Source organism: Triturus cristatus, chromosome 2_2 (assembly GCF_964204655.1).
Source record: "Triturus cristatus chromosome 2_2, aTriCri1.1, whole genome shotgun sequence".
NCBI lineage: Eukaryota > Metazoa > Chordata > Amphibia > Caudata > Salamandridae > Triturus > Triturus cristatus.
This window is the reverse complement of record NC_140582.1, coordinates 1,001,352,798-1,001,375,663: the sequence shown is the minus strand read 5'-3', so window position 1 is coordinate 1,001,375,663 and position 22,866 is coordinate 1,001,352,798. Positions and strand designations below refer to the sequence as shown.

Sequence of the window (22,866 nt, the reverse complement as noted above, 5' to 3'; positions counted from 1 at the left end):
GCCTTTGTGTTGCCTAGCATGGCCTTGCGCGGGGCAAGGACCGTGCAAAAGCTTACTCAATGTGGGCCCAAATTCTCTCTCAGAAGGTTTGTCTTCACGCACACAACCGCACGAGCGCGCGCGCGCACAAACACACACCAGTACTGCATATACACGCTTACACGAAGGTACTCTATACACAATCGAACTCATATACAAAACACAGAAACCAGGCGCAAACACGTTTAAAGCTTTCTCACAAAACATCGTCAAATTTGTCAAACATCCCCAACAGAGAAGCCAATTCAAACGATACATACAAACGTGGGTGTACCTGTAACACAAGACGAAACGCACACAAATAGGAAACTAAGCGGGCATGAAAGGAACTAGACACACACATATGTAAAAGCACAAACATAAACATAGAATTCAACATGAGCACAAACAGGCACCCTGGATACAAGCGTGCATACAAACACACCCATTAGGGGGGATTCAAAATACACTCAGGACGGAGGACCGCAAAGGGTGCAGCCGTCCGGCGGGCTCTCCAAAGGATTCCCAGAGTAGTAATTGTGAGTGAAAAGGCGTCATTGTCCCTTTAAGAGCCGGGCCTGAAAGGAATGCACTATTTCAAGTGGCCCAAATTAATTTGATCGCGACATTATGATGCACTTGGAAAAGATGAAAGCCGAGGCAGGCCGTCTCCTCCAAGATCTCTCTAATTATAGATAATATATCCTATTTCAAAGCAATTAGCCCAATCAGGCGGAGCGAGGCACTTTGCTGCCAGGGAGTAACAATGCCTCACGGTTATTTAAGCTTCAAGATGTCAGGCGGGCTCTGGGCTGCGCCCAAGAAGGGCTTGGCTGGCCTGGGAAGAGCCCGGCGCTGGCGGAGCCGCTCCTCGCAGACAGCGCTGCAGACGGACGAGAGCGCCTCCAAGCCCCACTTGTCAGGATTCAAGGGGGGTAAACCAGGATGAACATTCATCACATACCGCAGGGCGGATCGCCCCCAAGTTTACAGCTTGCTGTACTCGCGGGCTCTCCCGTCCCATAAAGCCTTATCCCTGCAGTCTGTCATCAGCTCTATTGTTGGCGTTGACAACGTCTATTGCTCTCTTTCTCGTTCATCCAGGTGGAAAAGGACAGGATGTGCGTTCGATTGCTGTACTAACCCTTAAGTTTGCACACAAATGGTGCATGTCAAGTGTGCTCACTTTTTACTTTCTGAGTAATGCCCCTATTTCTTTCGAGAAATGAGTAAGAGATAGGGCATGTCCGGGGATATTAAACATATCAGAGGGGTTGTGCTGTGAGTTTTTATTTAATGGAATTCTGTAGGATTCACTTTTGTAGGTATGGGGCAATTGAAATTCCCTGTCCCTTCGGTGAGGTTCACCCTTGTGCGGTTCTGGCTATAAAGAGGAAGGCAGAGAGAAGAGGCAATTTCTTATATGTGCAGGACAAGAGCAGTGTGTCCTCACTTCACAAATCCAACCTTCAACTGACATTTTAGAAAACATTTTTTATTTTGCATTTCTTGGTAATACAAAATACATAATTGAAGTGAAATAACAATAGCAAATACATCTTGACTTAGCCAAGGTGCGTTAACAAAGTAAATTCGCTGAGTCATCTGTTCACAAGATAACAACAACCATCCTAATCAAGTTATTAGGTACCATCCTTGTGATATTAATGTAGTTGAGCATAGGTAGGGTGTCCCTACAATGTTACTGACCAGGTGAAGTGCATTTTTCTATCGAAGAGACTGCTGAACATGTGTCACACCCAGTGTAAAAGCAAATTAACACCCTTAATAGCTAGGCTGCACTATTATGCGTATCACAAAAAAAGAGAGAGAGGGGGGACCAGAGAGCTAATTAAGGCCCAGTGTCCATGCTCCCTATAGTAACATGTAAACCCAAAAAGGACACTGTTCCTGTGGCCAGGCGCAAAAAGTCACCCATGCCCAAAAAGAAGAGAAAAGGAAAAAGAGTGAAAGGAAATCCTAGGTGGAGGACCCACTCAACTAATGGAAGACCACTCTTTGTCCTTTAATGCCCTCACACACCCCAAAGGGTGTCATGCTTCATCATCGGGCAGTGCTCCTCGTAGGGCCGGCGCTGCAATTCCCTATGGGCCCCCGAAGGGTCACTTTGTCGGAAATCTTTTAAGGACTGCCGGATGATGCATGCGGGTGTGTGGGGAGTGGGTCCTCTGTGGAGGATAGAAACAGTGCATGCAATTGTGTGAAAAATTAATAAAGGGTCATCATGCAGCCAATGTAAAACAGATGTACCCTTAGCAGAATCTGACTGCTAAATAAAATGTTCCCCTGAAGGCATACTATGCCCAGGTGTCGTTGGTCATAGGTCGACATGTTTCGTGCCTCTATCGCCATAAGAGTCGTTTGCGCTTCTTCAGGACCAGAACTACAATGAAAGTGCACGTGAAACACAAAAAGTAAAATGCCCTCCATGCAGATCAGGGCGGTAACCTGTATACCCTCACTGTGGTTACAGCGTAATGATGAGAGCCGCTCCTGATCAGCACCTCCTTCATATCGGTTTGGAGAATCAAAGGATTTCTGCGGTGTTGCTACACGAAGGAATATCTGCTGTCTCCATGAATGTCTCCGAGTTCTTACTGGGCTTTCACTGTTAATGTCCGCTTCATCTGGCTTACAACCCAAATCATCCTGCTTGTGAGGGGACTCGGTGCTCAGCGAGTGATACCGTGTGAGTTTTCTTTGTGAAACCGATGGAGCTCGCTCGACTATATCCACGCTCTCTGTCCTCTGGACCGGGAGGTGGCTCAGCGTGTTCGCCCTCCGTCGGAAGGCTGGGTGGCAGAGTTCCTCAGACTGAGAAGAACATTCACTCTTACTGTCCTGGGAGAGGTTTCCCACAGACCCATGAGGCTTCAGTGGGGACTCAGGAAGGTCCTCAGCTTCTGCATCACTGGTCAACTGTTCAGTGCTTGCACTGTGCAATAAACCAGTCAAAGGGTTGTCAAAATCCAAACTTCCAGATGTTTGCTGCTGTATTCTGGCTTTACTACCCCTTGATAAAATATTTTCTAAAGATTCTGTCAAAGATCGCTTGGCCTTGATTGTCAGCATATCAAGTCGGAACTGTGGGCCAAAGCTCGGCAGCTCCGGGGCAGAATGGTCTGTTTGCGACGCCTGCTTCGTCTCCCAACTGTGGGTGTGGCTTTTCTGTTTCTCCTCGTACAAGCACCGCAGGATAGAAATGATCATCTCATTCTCTTTCTGGTCAGATCTTGGTCTAATTTTCTGAACTTCTTCAAAAACTGAAGCTTGCTCCTGATTATTTAGCATTGTCAGGTGCTTCTGGAACTCCAATCTAGTTTTTGCTGGATGAAGTCCTTCTATCTTCTCACACAGTTTCTGCAGACCTTGCATTGGGCATCCTTCGCATACCTGGACCTGGACTTTCGAGTGTTGATGTGATGCTGCTACGGTGAAGGCCTGCTTCAGCGTCAGCATAATTTCATCCACCAAAGCTTTGTTTGTACACTGAAAAACGTAACAGACAAAATGGAATCCTCCATTGTCTAAAGGCTCGCGGCAGATAAACCCAAAATGATCCACATGTCGGATTCCCTGAGAGCAGAAGGAAATTTCTTTAAAGTTTTTCTCTATGGCAATTTTTTTGGTGTCAGGGCTGATCAAGTAAACTTCCGACTGGGCGATCGTAAACAGCATAGTTCGATTTCCTTCGATATCCGTTGGCTGTACAAAATTCCGTCCCTGCGTTGCTGGGGTTTCGATATCTAATGATACTTCCTGCTCCTCAAAAGAGCCAGGAAGACTACTGCTGCCACTTTCTTTCCATGCCTTTTTTGAAGCCCAACTTCGTAGCCCAGGCTGAGACGAGGATTTTCGGAATGGCTTATTATCATCTTCACTGAAAGGATGCTGGAACATGGACCGAAATGTCGTGTGCTTCAAGAATCCCAGATCACTGACAGTTTCTTCCTCTTGAGAACCCAAATTGTCATCAGTTTTTTTGGTATTACTGACATGGTTACATTTTTCAATGCACTCATCAATAAGTGTTGGAGGGGGCTTCTTATGGGCCACAGTCACTCGTCCACAGAACAGCACCTCAACATTTTTAGCAAAAGCATCATCAACATCGGAGAGACGAGCTTGGGATTCTTCTTGGCGAGCTACTTTTCCAGCCTGGCAAAAAAAGTTTGAGGTGCTGTTCTGTGGACGAGTGACTGTGGCCCATAAGAAGCCCCCTCCAGCACTTATTGATGAGTGCATTGAAAAATTTAACCATGTCAGTAATACCAAAATAACTGATGACAATTTGGGTTCTCAAGAGGAAGAAACTGTCAGTGATCTGGGATTCTTGAAGCACACGACATTTCGGTCCATGTTCCAGTCTCCTTTCAGTGAAGAAGATGATAATAAGCCATTCCGAAAATCCTCGTCTCAGCCTGGGCTACGAAGTTGGGCTTCAAAAAAGGCATGGAAAGAAAGTGGCAGCAGTAGTCTTTCTGGCTCTTTTGAGGAGCAGGAAGTATCATTAGATATCGAAACCCCAGCAACGCAGGGACGGAATTTTTTACAGCCAACGGATATCGAAGGAAATCGAACTATGCTGTTTACGATCGCCCAGTCGGAAGTTTACTTGATCAGCCCTGACACCAAAAAAATTGCCATAGAGAAAAACTTCAAAGAAATTTCCTTCTGCTCTCAGGGAATCCAACATGTGGATCATTTTGGGTTTATCTGCCGCGAGCCTTTAGACAATGGAGGATTCCATTTTGTCTGTTACATTTTTCAGTGTACAAACAAAGCTTTGGTGGATGAAATTATGCTGACGCTGAAGCAGGCCTTCACCGTAGCAGCATCACATCAACACTCGAAAGTCCAGGTCCAGGTATGTGAAGGATGCCCAATGCAAGGTCTGCAGAAACTGTGTGAGAAGATAGAAGGACTTCATCCAGCAAAAACTAGATTGGAGCTCCAGAAGCACCTGACAATGCTAAATAATCAGGAGCAAGCTTCAGTTTTTGAAGAAGTTCAGAAAATTAGACCAAGATCTGACCAGAAAGAGAATGAGATGATCATTTCTATCCTGCGGTGCTTGTACGAGGAGAAACAGAAAAGCCACACCCACAGTTGGGAGACGAAGCAGGCGTCGCAAACAGACCATTCTGCCCCGGAGCTGCCGAGCTTTGGCCCACGGTTCCGACTTGATATGCTGACAAGCAAGGCCAAGCGATCTTTGACAGAATCTTTAGAAAATATTTTATCAAGGGGTAGTAAAGCCAGAATACAGCAGCAAACATCTGGAAGTTTGGATTTTGACAACCCTTTGACTGGTTCATTGCACAGTGCAAGCACTGAACAGTTGATCAGTGATGCAGAAGCTGAGGACCTTCCTGAGTCCCCACTGAAGCCTCTTGGGTCTGTGGGAAACCTCTCCCAGGACAGTAAGAGTGAATGTTCTTCTCAGTCTGAGGAACTCTGCCACCCAGCCTTCCGACGGAGGGCGAACACGCTGAGCCACCTCCCGGTCCAGAGGACAGAGAGCGTGGATATAGTCGAGCGAGCTCCATCGGTTTCACAAAGAAAACTCACACGGTTTCACTCGCTGAGCACCGAGTCCCCTCACAAGCAGGATGATTTGGGTTGTAAGCCAGATGAAGCGGACATTAACAGTGAAAGCCCAGTAAGAACTCGGAGACATTCATGGAGACAGCAGATATTCCTTCGTGTAGCAACACCGCAGAAATCCTTTGATTCTCCAAACCGATATGAAGGAGGTGCTGATCAGGAGCGGCTCTCATCATTACGCTGTAACCACAGTGAGGGTATACAGGTTACCGCCCTGATCTGCATGGAGGGCATTTTACTTTTTGTGTTTCACGTGCACTTTCATTGTAGTTCTGGTCCTGAAGAAGTGCAAACGACCCTTATGGCGATAGAGGCGCGAAACATGTCAACCTATGACCAACGACACCTGGGCATAGTATGCCTTCAGGGGAACATTTTATTTAGCAGTCAGATTCTGCTAAGGGTACATCTGTTTTACATTGGCTGCATGATGACCCTTTATTAATTTTTCACACAATTGCATGCACTGTTTCTATCCTCCACAGAGGGCCCACTCCCCCCACACCCGCATTCATCATCCGGCAGTCCTTAAAAGATCTCCGATAAAGTGACCCTTCGGGGGCCCGTAGGGAATTGCAGCGCCGGCCCTACGAGAAGCACTGCCCGATGATGAAGCATGACACCCTTTGGGGTGTGTGAGGGCATTAAAGGACAAAGAGTGGTCTTCCATTAGTTGAGTGGGTCCTCCACCTAGGATTTCCTTTCACCCTTTTTCCTTTTCTCTTCTTTTTGGGCATGGGTGACTTTTTGCGCCTGGCCACAGGAACAGTGTCCTTTTTGGGTTTACATGCACTATTATGCGTACATTGAGTATTGACTGCTTTTAGTGCATTGGAGAGGAGCTTCATCACAAGGTATGGGAAAGAACCATACATCAGATGGTAAATATACGCAGTAGCAGTGAAGATCAAGAGATGGCTCAGGCTCATTATATGAACCCTGGATATACTTCTGCACCCTCCCCCCCAATGGCCATTAAAACAGAAGTAATAAGAATATCCATGCCCACGCTATGGGTGTTTCCCATTATCTTTTATTTCTTGATAGAAGGACAGATACAATTCACCCCATTCTCCCATGATAAGGACTTTTTGGTAGACCCCTGGCCTCTTCTCTGAGTGGCTCTGTACTTTTACTCCCTGCACATTTCACTGCTGATGACTCCCATTGTCTAATATGGGGACCAATAGTAGATTTCCATGGCATCATTGTGGCTCTTTTAGCTAGGATTAATAGTAAATCTGTAAATCATGTCCCTGTCTTGCCCAATTTGGGGTGGGGGAGGGCAGGCACAGAATACAGGCATCAAGCATTATATAGTGCCTCCTCTCTGCCATCTTCTCAATGTATTACCAACCCTGCTCTTGAACTGTGTGATACATGGGCTGTCCCAGATCATGTGGAGGAATCCTTTTGTGCCTACATGGCAGCAGGGCAATTAATCAGTCAGTGTAACTGTAATTTACAAATAGTGTGTGGGAACATTAAGCTCTGAGTGATTGGTAATATTGGATTTGCTGAAGTTTAGCGTTCCAAGAGACATTCTTTGGGTACTCTAAGATTTTCTCCCAGTCCTTCACACACATCGAATGGTCTGAGTCTGTTTCTCATCTGTGCTTCAGCTGCAGTAGGGTCACTCCATTTATGTCCAGTAAGGATTTATATAGCCATGTTATACGACTCCCACCAGAGTCCTTTAACCCCTTCGATGCGGCGCCGATTCCCGCTCAGCGCTGACCGTTTCTTGCGCGGGCGTGGTCATGACGGAACGGTTCCGTCATGAGCACAGCTCAACCGACGCTCATGACGGAACCGTTCCGTCATGAGCGCCGAAGGGGTTAAAATAGAGCCTGTAAGTAGCCATGTATCTGCAGCTCCCCATAGTGCACGCATTTCTGCTAAGAGGGCTCTGCATCTCAAAAAACAAGCCAGGGGAAAGTCCTGTCATGTCCGTCAGCAAGTCAAATGGGATTAGTGTCCTCCTTTCAAACAGGTCTCCAACCATGGCCTACTCCAAATGCTGTTGTGAGTGGGAGGAACCTCCAAAAGGCCACTTACAGCTTGAGAAACAATATAGTGCACCCAACATTGGCTTCTAAGATGTCGCTCTTGGTGTGGTAGATTTGTACCTCTAGGTACATGAAAGTAGAACACTCTCATTTGGGAAGGAATTCAGCAGGGCCCTCCCAGATCGAGGTGTTCCGTGGTCCTAACAGGTAAAGGGAGGTTTTTCCCCAACTCTCCATCAACCCAGACCCTTTTCCGATTTTTTTGAGCTCATAATGATTGGGTTAAGGTCACTCACCACATCTCAAATATACAGCAGTAAATCACCTGCACAGAGGGAAAATCACATGAGTCCCCATTTGGGATACCTCTTTTCTTTCCAGCCCTTGAAAGCCAAGCAGCAAAGGGTTCAATCACCACCAGGGAGAGTAGCAGGCCTTGCCCTCCAGTCCTGGTCTAAGGCAGACGTCTTGCAGAGCTTATCCTCCTCACACAGCTTTACTGGCTGCTGTCAGTGGACAGTTTTTGGGGTTTCAAGGTCCCCTTCCACACTCTAATTGTGATTTAGAGTCTGAATCTTTGAAGTTTATGTTGGGAGTCTGCTTCCTTTTGAAATGTCCACTTCTTTGCCCTCTAGTCTTCTTGAAAGCAATCTGTCACAATCAGCAGAACTGGAGATATGCAAATTTAAAGATTGAAGTTGAAATAGTGGCAAAAAGCTCGTAGCACCACTTGCGGGTATCTGGGCATGTGAGATCAGGAGACAGTCACAAGTTTAGGCCAAGGGTCATAAACAGGGACCAGGTTCACCTTGCTAAAAAGTTATCTTCTCAGTGCAGCGCAAAGAGTCCTGTTCGTGGTGGAGGGGGCTATGAGGAGAAGCAAAGCATTGCTGATGGTTGTTGATGTAGCGCAAAGAGTCGGCTTGGCATCACCGATGGTAGGTGCTGTAGTGTCAATATTGTGTCATCATCACTAACGGTCAGGCCAGAGCTTCGCGGTGGTGGTCCCCGCGAGCAGATAATGCTGTAGTGCAAAGAATCAGGTCGACGGAACTTCGGGTTGGCAGTCAGGGTGAGCAATAATGTTTTGTCGCCAATGGGCCAGTTCCCTGTGGTGAAGAGCCCAAAATCCTCAGTTCAGCACTACGTAAGCCACACTAAGGGTCAAGGATCTCAGAGCACCACTTGGGAGCCAGTGGCTGGATCCAGCTGGATCTGCGGGCTGGGTCAGGTGGTTGAGAGCCGGTATTTTCTTGTGGCTCGGAGCAGGAGACCAGAAGACTAGCTCTTGGAGTCACTGTCATAGTCCTGGGTTCAGTTGCAGGCCCAGTCCCTGCAACTCAGGCAGGAGCAGCAGGGCAGAAATCCAGTAAGGCAGCAGTCCAGCAAGGCAGTAGTCTAGCAGGGCAGCGGTCCAGCAGAGTGGCAATCCTTTTGGCAGAATGGCAGTCTTTCTTCCTGGCAGAGTTTCCACAGGTCCATAGGTGTACTGGTGAGTTGGTGTGTGAAGTTCAGTATTTTATACCAGGTGCCTCCCTTGAAGTGGGAGAAATGTATAGAGGTTTTCATTTGAAGTACACAGATTTCCTGCATCCCCTGCAGTGGTTCAGATTAACTACAGGGAGTCTGCACCCCTTTGCATGAGACAGGACATAACTTATTCAAGTGTAAGAAGGACTATGCCCAGCTCCACCCTCCCATCCTGCCAGTGATGGCCTATCCAGGCACACCAAGGCTCTTTATTCTGTATGGCTGTCTAAGAGGAATACACAAAGCCCAACTGCTTGCTAAACCCTGTTATGTGACCCAGAGACAAGATGTAGGCACTAAGGCCCTTATTTAGATCTTGGCAGAACTGGCCCCGCCATTCCTTTTTTGGAATCACTGACTAAATATCGAAGGTCACAATATCGACCTACAAAAATATCGGAACAAAAATATCGATATCAAGAATATCGACATCCTATCTACAACATGGTAAGTACAAAAATATCGATAATTAAATATCGATGTCAAAAATATCCTTAGTAAAAAATATCGTTTTTTCTTTAGTTTAAAAATATATGTAAAATAAACCAAATAATACTTATAAATAAAATAAACATAATTAAATATATTTTATAATATTTAAAATTAATAATTAATATATATAATTTAATAAAAACATTAATTACACATATACATATAATATATAATATATATACTTACGAAATAATTAGTTTTAATTATTATTTTAGTAACGTATAAATTATTAATTTTGTTAAAAAATTACCAATACATCTATACACATAAAACAATAACATTAATAAATATTAAATAATTACATATAGCAAATAAAAAAGAATAATTTTAATTTGAATATTTTTTTATTATTAATGATATATTACATTAGCTGAAATAATATAAAACATATTAAATATCAGAGAAAATAAAACTACTACTCCAACTCCAACAAAAAAAACAGTAAGGAAAATGTTGGATAGCGTAGGGCTAAAAATTACTATTTCCACTACAGGGAGTGTAACAGTAGGGAAAGTGTTGGATAGCATAGGGGTAAAAATAACTATTCCAACTCCAGAGAGTGCAACAGTAGGGAAAGCGTTGGATAGCGTAGGGGTAAAAATTACTATTCCAACTCCAAAGAGTGCAACAGTAGGGAAAGCGTTGGATAGCGTAGGGGTAAAAATTACAATTCCAACTCCAGAGAGTCCAACAGTAGGGAAAGTGTTGGATAGCGTAAGGGTAACAATTACTATTCCCACTCCAGAGAGGGCAACAGTAGGGAAAGCACTGGATAGCGTAGGGGTACAAATTACTATTCCCACTCCAGTAAGTGAAACAGTAGGGAAAGCGCAGGATAGCGTAGGGGTAAAAATTACTATTCCCACTCCAGAGAGTGCAACAGTAGGGAAAGCGCTGGATAGCGTAGGGGTACAAATTACTATTCCCCCTCCAGATAGTGAAACAGTTGGGAAAGCACTGGATAGCGTAGGGGTTCAATGAACATAATAACCAATTAAATAATTTGTTATTAAAAAATTGCATATTAATAATTACTTTACAAAATAATTATTAATAAATACAAATAATTTAAACTAAATATTTTAATAAATAACATTAAATTACATCCCACACAATTCCCCCTTTAACACACAACACACTACACATACAAAAATCACAATAAATTTAACTATCAATTTACAATTAATAATACATTCTTCATAATTAATATAGTTATTAATTTACTAGTTAATACATATTAACTACCAAATTACAATTAATCACAAATTAATTATTAATTAACAATACATTAATTAGCAATAACAACAAATAAAATGAAATAATAAATTATTTATATTTACTATATTTAACTAACTAATAACAATTAATTACCAATTAATAATTAATTAACTATTAATTAATAATAAATACAAATAAAAAAACAATATCATTAATTATTTTAATTTAATTACATCCCACCCTATTCCCCTATAAACCCACAACCCACTACACATATAAATTCACATAATTAATTTAATTATCAATTAATCACTTAATAAAAATAAATCACCAATTAATTATTAATTAACAATAAATAAATTAACAATCGCAATAAATAAATATTAATAATAAACTAATTATAACTAATATAATTAACCAATTAATAAAATTATTTACAATTAATAATTTAATTAACAATTAATTAATCATAAATACCAATTAAACAAAACATATTAATTCATTAATTATAATTAAATTACTTCCCACCCTATTCCCCTATAAACCCACAACCCGCTCTGATACTAAAACGCTAAATTTACTTTAAAATAATTATTAATCTCTAAACATTTATTTTTAAATGTATTAAAATACATTACAATAATCTTTAACATACAATTAAAATACATATAAATATCGATATTATTGACATCGATATTTTTGCTTACGATATTACTTACATCGATATTAAGTACTTCGATATTATTTACATCGATATTACTTACCTTGGGGTCGATATTCTGTCCATCGATATTCTTGACTTCGATATTCTGTCCCTACGATATTAACAACTCGATATTATTGTAGGTCGATATTAAAAACTCGATATTTTGACTAACCACCCCTTTTTTCACAGTCTTCCTACCTGCCGACGTGGCAGTCCACCCGCTCAATTTATATGTTGGCTGATCACTGGCAGGAAGACCGCAGCAGCCCTGTAGACTCCGTCAGGATCTTTCTCCCGTGTCGACGGCATCAGAGGCAGAGGCAGCTTTTGGAGGGAGTCCTGCCAAGTTTCTCTCTGTCTAGAATACAATGTGCCTTTCTGTCGAGGCAACTGTGGTCTGGAAATCTCCAAGCTTGATTTGGAAGAATCAAAGAAAAAGAGGTGAAAACGTACCTTTTTTCAGGGTCTCACCACTGATTTCATCTTGAACGCCATTGTCCAGGTCCTTCCTGTGCTGCTGCTACTTGACCACGATGCTCAGCCACCCCGTTGTCGCCAGGATCTAAGGTAGGCTTTTGTGGTAGGTGTAGGTGTACATTCAGTGGTGTGTGTATGTTGTTGGTGTGAAATGCTAGATGTTAAAAATATGGGCAATACACATTACCTACATATACATATTGACAGATACACAAAATATATGTGTATTGTGATGAAAATAAGTAGTACTTACCTGTCTCCACACCACCATTGCCTCACTCCATCCGGACTCAGTCGCCAGTACACCACTAGCACAACGGAACATAAAAAGTGGCTTGGCGCAAACTTGCTGGCATGACGGCAATGGAGAACTGTATGCCAACAAAGAAGACTTCTGCAGCCGCCATCTCATGTATATAGCTGCATAATCTAAATATGGCAGGTGGACCACCGTCAGGTTGTGGGAGTACCTAGGACCGCCACCGCCGCAGTCGCAGTCCCTAACTGGCTAAGGCAGGAAAATGGCAACTTTCTAAAAGTGGAATTTTCAAAATTGTAATTTAAAAGCAGACTTTACCATAAGAGAGGACTGTACATTACAATTCCAAATACAATACACATGAACTGGTTGCCTGCTTCCATTTGGAAGTTACAGCTTAGTAAATGATTTAAGCTAACTCCAATGTTATCCTAAGGGAGAGGCAAGCCTTGCAATAGTGAAAAACACATTTAGTAGATTTACATTATCATGACAAGTAAAACTTAAAAACACATATCCAAATTATTAAAAACATTGTACCCTGACCTCTGGACTGTCCAGGACCTACCCTAGGGGAGACGTATATGTATTAAAAAGGAATGTTTGGGCCTGGCAAAAGGTTTATTCTGCCAGGTCGAAAGAGCAATTTAAAACTGCACCAACATGCTTCAGTGGCAGACCAGTATCAGATTTGCATGGCTGATTAAGTGGGTGGCACACCAAGTGCTGCAAGCCCATTAGTAAAATTTAACTTACAGACCCTGGGTACATGTAGTACCACTTTACTAGGCACTTATAAGTAAATTAAATATGCCAATTTGGAGCGGGCTGTGGCCTTACATGGTGAAGAAACAGTGACCCTGTTTTCCAGGAGGGGCTGCAGTGCAGGTACGTGCTGTGCCAATCGGGTCGGTGCCCCGTATGCCAGGATGGGACGAAATACAGGCATCTGCTGTGATGATAGGGTGGGTACCGTGTACAGTGGCGGTATGGTGACCGTGTTTGTGTATGCCAGGGTGGGTTACTGGGACTAGGAAGAAGTGTGACCTGACCAGGAGAGGCGCCAAATGAGTGAGGCCACAGTAGGAACACTATGCACCTACATCGGGATGAGGGCTCAGCATCAGGAACTTTACACCACCTTCTACCCACCATGGGATGTACCAAAGACTTACCTTGCCAGGAGGAGCTACAAGGAACCTCATGTCGATCCAGGAGCATGACCGCAAGTGATGAACTCAGGGACTGTCGAGAGTAGCGCACCTGGGCCACCTGGGCCATGTGCCATCTGTACCAGCCCCTGGCATTTTGGTGCCCGTAGAAGGGGTACGCTCAGGAACTTAGGCCAGTCAGCCCCGGGGTAACCTGCTTGCTAGATAGCTCTGCGGCACTGGAACACTTTTAACTTGGATACAGAGTGAGAGTTGACTCCTTAGACTCGGACTACTAGTAGGGTTTACACTGGATGTTGCCTAAAGTGAATAGGGAATAACCACAGAAGGCAGAGGGACATACGGAACTGCCTATAAAACACTAGTGCCCTGGTCTCAAGCTGATTGTGTAGTTGTTTGTGAATGACGTATTACCCTTTTTGTTAATATAGGTAAAATAAAATACTACTCTTTTTTCATAAAAGTGAGTATTTGTCTGGGCAATAATATACAATAGTTTATTGCTGCTGCTGAGTGTATTTTGAGTTGTGAACTTGTGTTCACCCTCCTGTATCCACCTCTCTCAGAGGAAGCCTTGAACTGCTTGAAGGATACTATTCCTGAGAGTTAAGTGCTGAAGAGGTACTTGGCCCTGTTGCTCAGGACTCAGGGTTTGGCCCAAGGCATCAGGGGTAAAAGACCTCAACCCCTACAGTTGGGCCCAGTAACCCCTACTTGCCCAATGGCCCTCTGAACGGGATTCTGACACCTGACATACTGGATGATTACCTCCGGATCCTGAAATTTGAGGACCCTGGTCACCATGGATCTTAGAGTGGCTCCCAGTGGGGGAATTCTTACTGGGATCTGGTGGGCCCTCTTGACAATAAACCAGGCAGATAGCCCTTATGGAGCCACAGTGTTAGCAAACCAAGATTTGATGAGTTGTAGGGGTTATCTTTTTCTGTCTCCTTGGGCATCTCAATGTTGAAGAAGGTGTTACCTCTGGCCCTGTCCTCTGCTTCTTCAGCGTGGCCCTCTAAAAAGTTGACCCAGTCGGTCAATTTGTGCATTTGCTTCTGTAGGTCAGAGGTCTCGCGCTGCAACTCTTGGATTACTGATTCTGTGTGGTGGACTCTGTAGGATAGCTTACCCTAGTCACCGCATAAGAGTCCAAGATCGATGGCTAGAGCATCAACTTTGCCTCCCATAATTTGACTGCTCTCTAAAATAGACTCAAGGATCGTGTCTAGTTTGATCTGAGCTGACTCCTCTAAATCTACTTCTCTGGGAATTTTGCATCCACTTGTACACATGGTGACGCCCATGTGATTTGCCACTGCCATTCCATCACTCTTATGGGCTTTTTGGGTGCTTTGGCCATGTCCATCTGGAAAAATAGAATAGCTCCTGCCCAAGGAGGAATTCTTGTTGCCCCCTGTATTCTGATCAATTGTTGGTTATTCCTACTTCTCTGCTGGTTCTGTAGGGGGTGCTGAAATACAGTCACAAGCCTCTCCTCTTTAGGTTGATGTAAAAGCTTGCCTCTCCCAGTAATCCACCTCCATTTGTAATCTTCTCTGGTGAGCAGGGTGAAGTGGCGGCACAAGCAGCTGTCAACAGGAGTTGGGACTCTGTCCATTACAGGGCAATGGCTCCTAGGCAGCTCATGCCATGGAACTCTGTAAGGAGGAGAGCAATCCTCTGTACTAGGTGCAGGTGAGTCACTCCTCACTTATTCCCCAGCGTCGGCACTCTATCAGTCATAAAGGAAGGACACCTCACTTGGAAAAAAAAGTCATTTGGCATTGGCACCCCACTATCATCCTACATTGCCTGTAGAGGAGCACCTGCAACCAGGAGCCCACAGTGCGGGTAAAATTGAGGAAGGTGTCAGTAAATGAGAACTTTCAGCCACTGACAGAAGTGGAGGAGGGAAGTCTACTTGTTGGCCCCCACACCCTTACTGATCATGATGGTGGTTTACAACTAGTTGCTATAAGACACATCCTCAGTGCAGTAAGGAGGAGTGAGCAGTCTCGTGCACACCACCATTGTCATCAATTGTCAGCTCCTCCTCCTAGCAACAACAGCAGGATCGTCTTATGTGCTCCCCACTTGCTGAATTATCGTTCATGGAGGGAAAAGAGGTCAAAGGAAAAGAAGGTGAGTGGATGGGCACCCTCCAGGTCCTTTACCGCCCTTCCCAGTGGCTGTGCTTGTCGAGGAATCTGTCAGCAATCACTCAGACAGGGGTGGGAAGGGTAAGCTCGATGAGTGAATCTACCACTGGCAGTCCACGGAATATGCATAATCCAGCATCTTCAACCCATCCCCGCCTGTCGGTGAAGCCAGGAATCGGGTACTCCTATAGAGTTCTGTCAGACAGGTTAGGGCTACGATGGCCCAATGGGCAGCTCACCTCTCTACCACACAGCATCTTAGAGTCCAGCGGTGAGGGCCCAAGGGAGTCCAAACCAGTCCCCAGGCTGCAGATTAAATTGTAGCTATATGTTAAATTGTGCCAGTGGAGCGGATCACCCCTCCTGTGCACTTCTCGGCCCAGTCGTGGGCCGTCAGGCTGTGTCAGGGTGCCTACCTGGTGTGGAACCAGCTCTGCAGCCCTCAATCTGCCTCCACCCAAAGGCAAATAGGAGGTCAGACACTTGGGGATCAGTTAACAGGAGGAGCTGGGACCGCAAGGGCTCACCGAGCAGCAGCAGTTTAATGCTTGCGATGTCCCAGAGCCCTGCCATGAGGCCTGCCACAGCCTTCCAGGACACTGGTCAGGCTGTGGGTGCCATTTTGAAGGAACTCCACAGAGTGCTCAAAGTCCCTTCATGCTCCCCGGTCAAATTGCAGGCTTTAGGGCTGTGTTGTGGTATCTGCCCACTGCAGTTCTGATTTAGCAGCCTCCAACCTGTGAATTCTGGGACCTCATTGCAGTCACAGCAGCTGGTGCTGTCTGGGCCGACAGAAGAGTTCACTCTGGTGCATCTCCATGATGCTTGGCCAAGCCATGCCTCTCCAACCATCAAGTGACATAGTTCAAGGTAACTCTTAAAAAAGAGGGATCACGGGCACTTAAAGGTCCAGCATACAAGCCCACCGAATACATATAAGAAGAAAGGTATGCAGTTCCTATGGGGTGAGGTGGAAGAGGAGACTGGGTTGGTCAACACCACCACCATAAAGTAGAGACAGGGTGTCTTCACACACCTGGGTGGGTGTCATCCTTCATCATAGTGCTTTCTCCTCGTCAGGCCGGCGCTGCAATGCCTGAGGGGCAGCTTATGAGGGGGTCTTCGGCAGAGATCTTTTTCCCAAGCCGTTAGGTAAAGTGTGGGTACGGGACCTTGTGGTGTAGATGTGAATGAAGGGTGTAGGAAGGATAAAACGAGGCGCAGTGGTGCTCCAAAACAAATTTAATCTGCGAGCCCACTGGTCTCAATTAAAAACATAGATAGTCTCACCGCTGATATAATGGTCAGAGGTGACTGATTGTGAATGGTCAACATGTTTCTCGCTTGAAGTGTAGGAAATCATGTGGCAATTCGTCAGGACCAAGAATACTACACTATCTACACAGTGGTTGGTTACTCAAAGGTGAACCAAGCACTCTTAGACCTAGCAATGAGGTACCTTTTCAATGAATTTAGAATTGACAAACCCAATTCGGGTTATGGTCAGACTCCCTCCACTAGCAGGCAGAGGAATGCACGTTGCAAAAAGTTAACATCACATCGTCCAGAAGTTGGTGCCGGGAACCTACCCCTCGCCCCGCCTGGTCAGAAGTGCTCTTCCGACCAAACGATTAACGAAAGACATACATAATGTATAGAATTATACATGGGCAACTGAGAATAGCGGGAATGTAATTCACAGAAGGGTTCTGAGTGACATCCAAGAGACAAAGAGAGCAACGTTTGAGTTGTCTATTATGTCAGTTAGAACCTTAAGGTGAATAACATCCCATGTTCTTTACTTTTTACCCATCTGTATTTCAATATTGCGTATAGCTCCCATCTCCCAAATCATGTGCGTCTGCCTCCAACATTTATGCAGGGGCAGGGGCGTAATGGGGGAGGGGGGGTGCCCGATAAAACTTATTAAAGGAAAGGTTAAAAAAAAAAACTGGTCTCCTGCCACCCACCCTAAATTAAAGAAATAATATCCCACCTTCTGCCACCCACCTCCACCACTCTCTGCAAAAACCTCCCTGCCATCCCGTTCGAAACTAAAAAAAATACCTTGTCTCTTGCCCCCTACCCCCACCACCCTCTATGCACCCCCCCCCCCAGCCCAAAGTCATGTTCTCTATGCTCACACCGACAGCAGATAGACAGCACCATGCTGACAAGCATCTCTGAGAGCTGCTTCTCAGCCTGGCTTCATTTCCTCTCTCAGCATGGCTCTGCAGAGACCTGCACTATCACAGGAGTAGATGGTTGGCACTTGCACAGTGCCCACGTGTTTTTTCATCTTCCTCGAGTCTGTGGTCTCACAGAAGAAGTGAGAGAAAGCATGTGAGACCGCCAACGGCCATTCCACCATCGCACTCTGGTCTCTGGAGACCAGGGCAAGTTGGTGGGAGAAAGGGAAGCAAGCGCTTTCCCTAGGTGACGTCACAACAACAGTTAACCATTTTGCTAAACTTCTGTTGTGATGTCACAGCATTGATTAACCGGAATCTGATCCATATATTCACGCCAAAGACTTCCAATGGAAGCAATATACTACATATAGAATTATAAATGGGTAACAGTGATCAACCGAGACGTTTTTTACCAAGGGGTTCTGGGAGATAGCATTCACATTTATTGTACAAATACATGCAACGTTCCATGTATACAAATATGTCTAGATATAGGATAAGCCTTTTGTTAACATTGTCTTAAAATATATTCGGGCAAACAATACCTACCAAACCTTCCCTTCTCAAATCCTCACTCTGACTTTGCACTAAAACATCACTATATGCATCGGCTCACTGCATAATGTCAAAATCTTCCCTTTCACGCAACCCATAGTAATCCTCTTGTCCAGATGCATTCTCTACCGCCCCCCAATTTTGTATTATATCTGCCAAATTTGCACCGTTTCCTTAACAGGCATAGTTCCAAACTTCTCATAAGGCGAAATTTTCCATAAACTTTGCAGTGTCTGGTTTACTCTTCAAGAATCTGCTGTGGCTCAGAAATTGTCTATGAACAACCTATTCCTGTGTGTATTTAATTTGGTATGTTAGCAGAATTTCACAATGTCTTATAGATTTCAGAATTCTCATGCTTCCAGGCTGATTGTATGCTGTTGAATGTTCATTAGTAGAATCTCACTTCACTACCTCTATCAATTAATTATTTTTTTTAGATCTTTAACTTTGACGCAAAGTCTGATCTTTCCATTTGGCTCCTCTGACAATTACCAATCTGAGTAACCACTTAGATGAGTTGACAGGTTCAATGGTTCCTGCTTCCTGCACTGTATTTAACTCTCATGCGACTTCATCCCATAACAGTATTAGTACACTTCTAACCTTGTGACCTTTAGGCTGTACATCATTCTTCAAAACTGTCTTATTGACAAATCCCTATAATTTGCCTATGTGTCTAGAAAATACTCCTAGATTATTTAGCATTATATTAATCTCTCTTGTTATGCTCTAGAACTATATCTAAGGACCGTTGATCAATCCAACCTAGCATAGATGAGTCTCTTCTGCCACATACAGGTTAGTATTGAAATAAAGTCACCAGTTTAACTATAAGGACACATGTCTGAAGATGCTAATTTCCCACCTATTTTATCCATAAATGATTTTATACTCTGAACCCAAGTTTGTAACAATGTGTAAATCATCACTCCGCTTATTTCATATACAGGTTGTCTTTGTACAACTCTAGGAACACAAAGGTAAATATATTTTACCTTTGTTCTTTGTTTATCTTTTACCTTAACCTCACAAGATGTCCTAATAAGTCACATCCTCGAGTGCCTCTGATTTATAGCAGGAGAATGTTTGCTAAAAGCTATATGATTGGAACTCCCAGTCCTACAACACTTAACCCGAGGTTCACTTTTTTCCGTAACCATTATTTTGGACCCTTATACGATTTATGTTCCTTCCTAAGTTTCCTTGCCCAAATCGTGTTGACACAATAGATGTAACATATTACAAGGGTGAGTCACCCAAAATATATCTTGAAAATGTTATTACTAAAATTCATAATAATTTGATCCCAAATAAATGCAATCTGTAAATTACTGAAGCAACAATTTATGCTTAATATTTTACAGCTGAAGCATAATTATCTATCAACTTTGTTTTTCATGTTTTCTTAAACATAGCATATCTATCGATAAAAACATAAACAGTAGAGGTGAAATAAGAATTTAAACCAGCCAAGGCATCAACAAAAGTAAATCTTTCACCAAGTGTTCTTATGTTCTTTTGTATTTGTCCCAAAACTCTGAGGCCTTTAGGACTGAGAGAAAGACATAAGATTATTTTCTGGTGATAAGTTCTCATCTTCTATGGTTGACATGTGTTAGAACCGGCGGTCTCTAGTTGGCAGAGGTATACACTTCTGACAAATAGGGACCAACCAACTCTAGTCAGGGAAAGGGGATTACACACTCAGATAACCCCTGCTACCCCCTTGGTAGCTTGGCAGAGCAGACAGGCTTATCTCAGAGGCAGTGTGTTAAGCATTTATGACCACATACAGTAATAAAGTGAATACACTACAGATGGACACGACACAGAAGTTATTATAAAAATAGGATTTTTATATAAGGCTTAGCACAAGACCAAATAACGACAAAAATATACCACAGTCTTAATAAATACTCTTTGGAAGGAAAAAATAATAGTTCAAGTAAGGTTTCTTCTTGGCAAATAGTTCTTTAGCAAAGTATTCTTCTGAGCACAGTTCTTTGGCAACAATGTAACCCCCACAGGAGTCACACGACGTCGAGTCTACAAGATTCCCAAGGTTCGGCGTCGACCGCGAGGAGCGCTACGTCGAGCCTGGAGTTGCAACAGACCCCACAAGTACAGTACCTTGAGAAACGAAGAAGACGATGATCCACGGCGTCGAGATGTCGGCGTCGAGGTCGGCGTCGATCGTGCCTCGGAGTCGGGTCGATCTGCAGCGGCGTCGAGGGATGTCGGGCCGGAGCAGCGCTCACGGCGTCGAGAAGGGCGTCGAGTCGATGCGATCAGCAGCGGCGTCGGGACGGGGTCGCTTGGAGGTGGAGCCGATACTCACTCCTCACTGGCGTCGATACCGGCGTCGAGACGGGGTCACTTGGAGCCGGGGCCGATACCCACTGCTCACTGGCGTTGCTGCTGGCGTCGATCGGGCCCGGCGGCCGGCGTCGAAGGCTCGGGACACTGGAGCCGTTACTCACGGTGTCGGGCTGGATTCGGCGGCGTCGGCGGCGTCGAGACTGCAGATTCTCCCTTGTGTACTGGAAACAACACTTTCCAGCAATTCAGCAAAATGGTGAAGTCCTTTGGCCCTGTGACTTCAGCAGGAGACTGGCACTCTTCCAGCCCTTGGAGATTTCCTAGCAAGTGTTCAGAGAGTACACACCAAGTTCCTCTCTCCTTGTTCCTTGGCAAAAATAAAGAAGCAGCTTTCAGGTTCCTCCACAGCAAAACAGCACTCTGGCAGAAAGGGGAGGCAAGTCCTTAGATCAGCAGGCTTCTTGTCCTTGGTACAGGTTTCCTTGTCAGAAGTGATCTGAGTTCTTGGTTCAGGGGTCCTTCTCTTATACCCCTTTTCTCCTTTGTTCCCTTTGTCCAAGCAGGGAAATTCCCCCCATCTCAGGTTTGTTGTGGGTGTTGCCAGGCAGAGGCACCTGGCCTATTCACTGAGCAGGGCAGAGTCCTCAGCCGCCCAGCAGGAGGCGGAGCCAGTATTGTCACTGGCAGGAGCAGGGCTATCAGTCGCCCAGCAGGAGGTGGAGCCAGAATTGTGTCAGGCAGGGCAGGCTACTCTTCCCTCACTCTATGTGTAAATGCCTCATTCACCCCACACTGACCCATTCAGACCTCTGGAGCCACCCAGCCCCTGACCTACACACCAAACCAGCAGAGACCGGTGGATAGTTGGACAAGAAAATAGCCACTTTCTAAAAGGGCTATTTTCAAACATAGAATTTAAAAACCATCCATCCTAAAGGGTGTGTTATTAAATCCTGAGTTCAGGGATACTAAACTCGACCTGCTACCATGCTCCCTGAGTCAGATAGATTATAATGGAGTTAATAATCCGTCTGCCCATTCTGGCCTATGGGAGGCAGGTAGCCCTTCAATAGTGAAAAACGAAAATGGCTGTAATTCACTATTAGGTCATGCCACACACATCAGGGCATGACCTACCTTTTACCAACAATGCACCCTGCCCTAGGGCCTACCATAGAGGTGTCTGAAATGTGGCAAAGTGAAGGTTTCGAGACTGGCAAGTAGGTTTCCTTGCCAAGTCGACATGGCAGTCAGGGACTGCACGCAGGCGCCGCGGTGGCAGGCCTGAGACACATTTTACACGCTGCTTCTGTGGGTGGCACAACCAGTGCTGCAAGCCCACCAGCAGCAGTTAACTTACACGCCCTTGGCACACGCAGTGCACTAGACTAGGGTCTGAACAGTAAGTCAACCAAGCCAATCATGGTAACACCAATCAATGTAACAATTTAACATAGGGAGCACTTGCACTGTGGCACTGATCAGCAGTGGCACAGTGCCCAAAGCAATAATCCAGCAAAAACATCGTAAACAGAGGAGACAACCAGAAAAAAAAATGGAGGAGAGACTCATGCCAATGATGCCAGGTCTAACACATGTCCCCTCCAGCTGAAATGTGGGGAGAACTACCCTTCACCTAGGGAGTCCTCATCACTAAGGCGGAAAAATCTGGACAGACCATCAGCATTGGCGTGATCTGTACCAGGGCGGTGTTCCACCGTAAAGTCCATCCCCTGTAGGGAAATGGACCACCTCAACAGCTTTGGGTTCTCACCCCTCATCTGCATTAACCATCTGAGGGGCCTGTGGTCTGTCTGAACCCGGAAGTGAGTCCCAAACAGGTAGGGTCTTAGCTTCTTCAGCGCCCAGACCACAGCAAATGCCTCACGCTCTATCGCACTCCACCTTTGTTCCCGGGGAAGTAACCTCCGGCTGATGAAGGCTACAGGTAAGTCTCGGCCCTCCTCATTCATCTGTGCTAGAACAGCCCCCACACCATGCTCTGAAGCGTCTGTCTGGACAATGAATTCTTTTGAAAAGTCGGGTGCCTGGAGGACCGGTGCTGTACACATTGCAGTTTTCAGGGTGTCAAAGGCGTTCTGACAGGCGTCAGTCCAGATCACAAG

At 44.9% G+C, this 22,866-nt stretch overlaps 1 protein-coding gene and 1 pseudogene across 1 annotated transcript in view; one reads left to right on the top strand and one right to left on the bottom strand.

Moving 5' to 3' along the window:
- Nucleotides 1–235: 235 nt before the first annotated feature.
- LOC146863057 (TBC1 domain family member 1 pseudogene) lies at nucleotides 236–4,203 on the bottom strand (annotated as a pseudogene).
- Nucleotide 4,204: 1 nt separating this feature from the next.
- Nucleotides 4,205–22,866, top strand: part of LOC146863056 (TBC1 domain family member 1-like) — a gene marked incomplete at its 5' end in the record, with an annotated part of 38,994 nt that continues 20,332 nt past the window's right edge. The window contains 2 exons of the mRNA XM_085643142.1: nucleotides 4,205–4,354; nucleotides 4,406–5,837. Of these exons, the coding sequence (XP_085499268.1) occupies nucleotides 4,205–4,354; nucleotides 4,406–5,837 (1,582 nt within the window). The remainder of the gene's footprint in view (nucleotides 4,355–4,405; nucleotides 5,838–22,866) is intronic.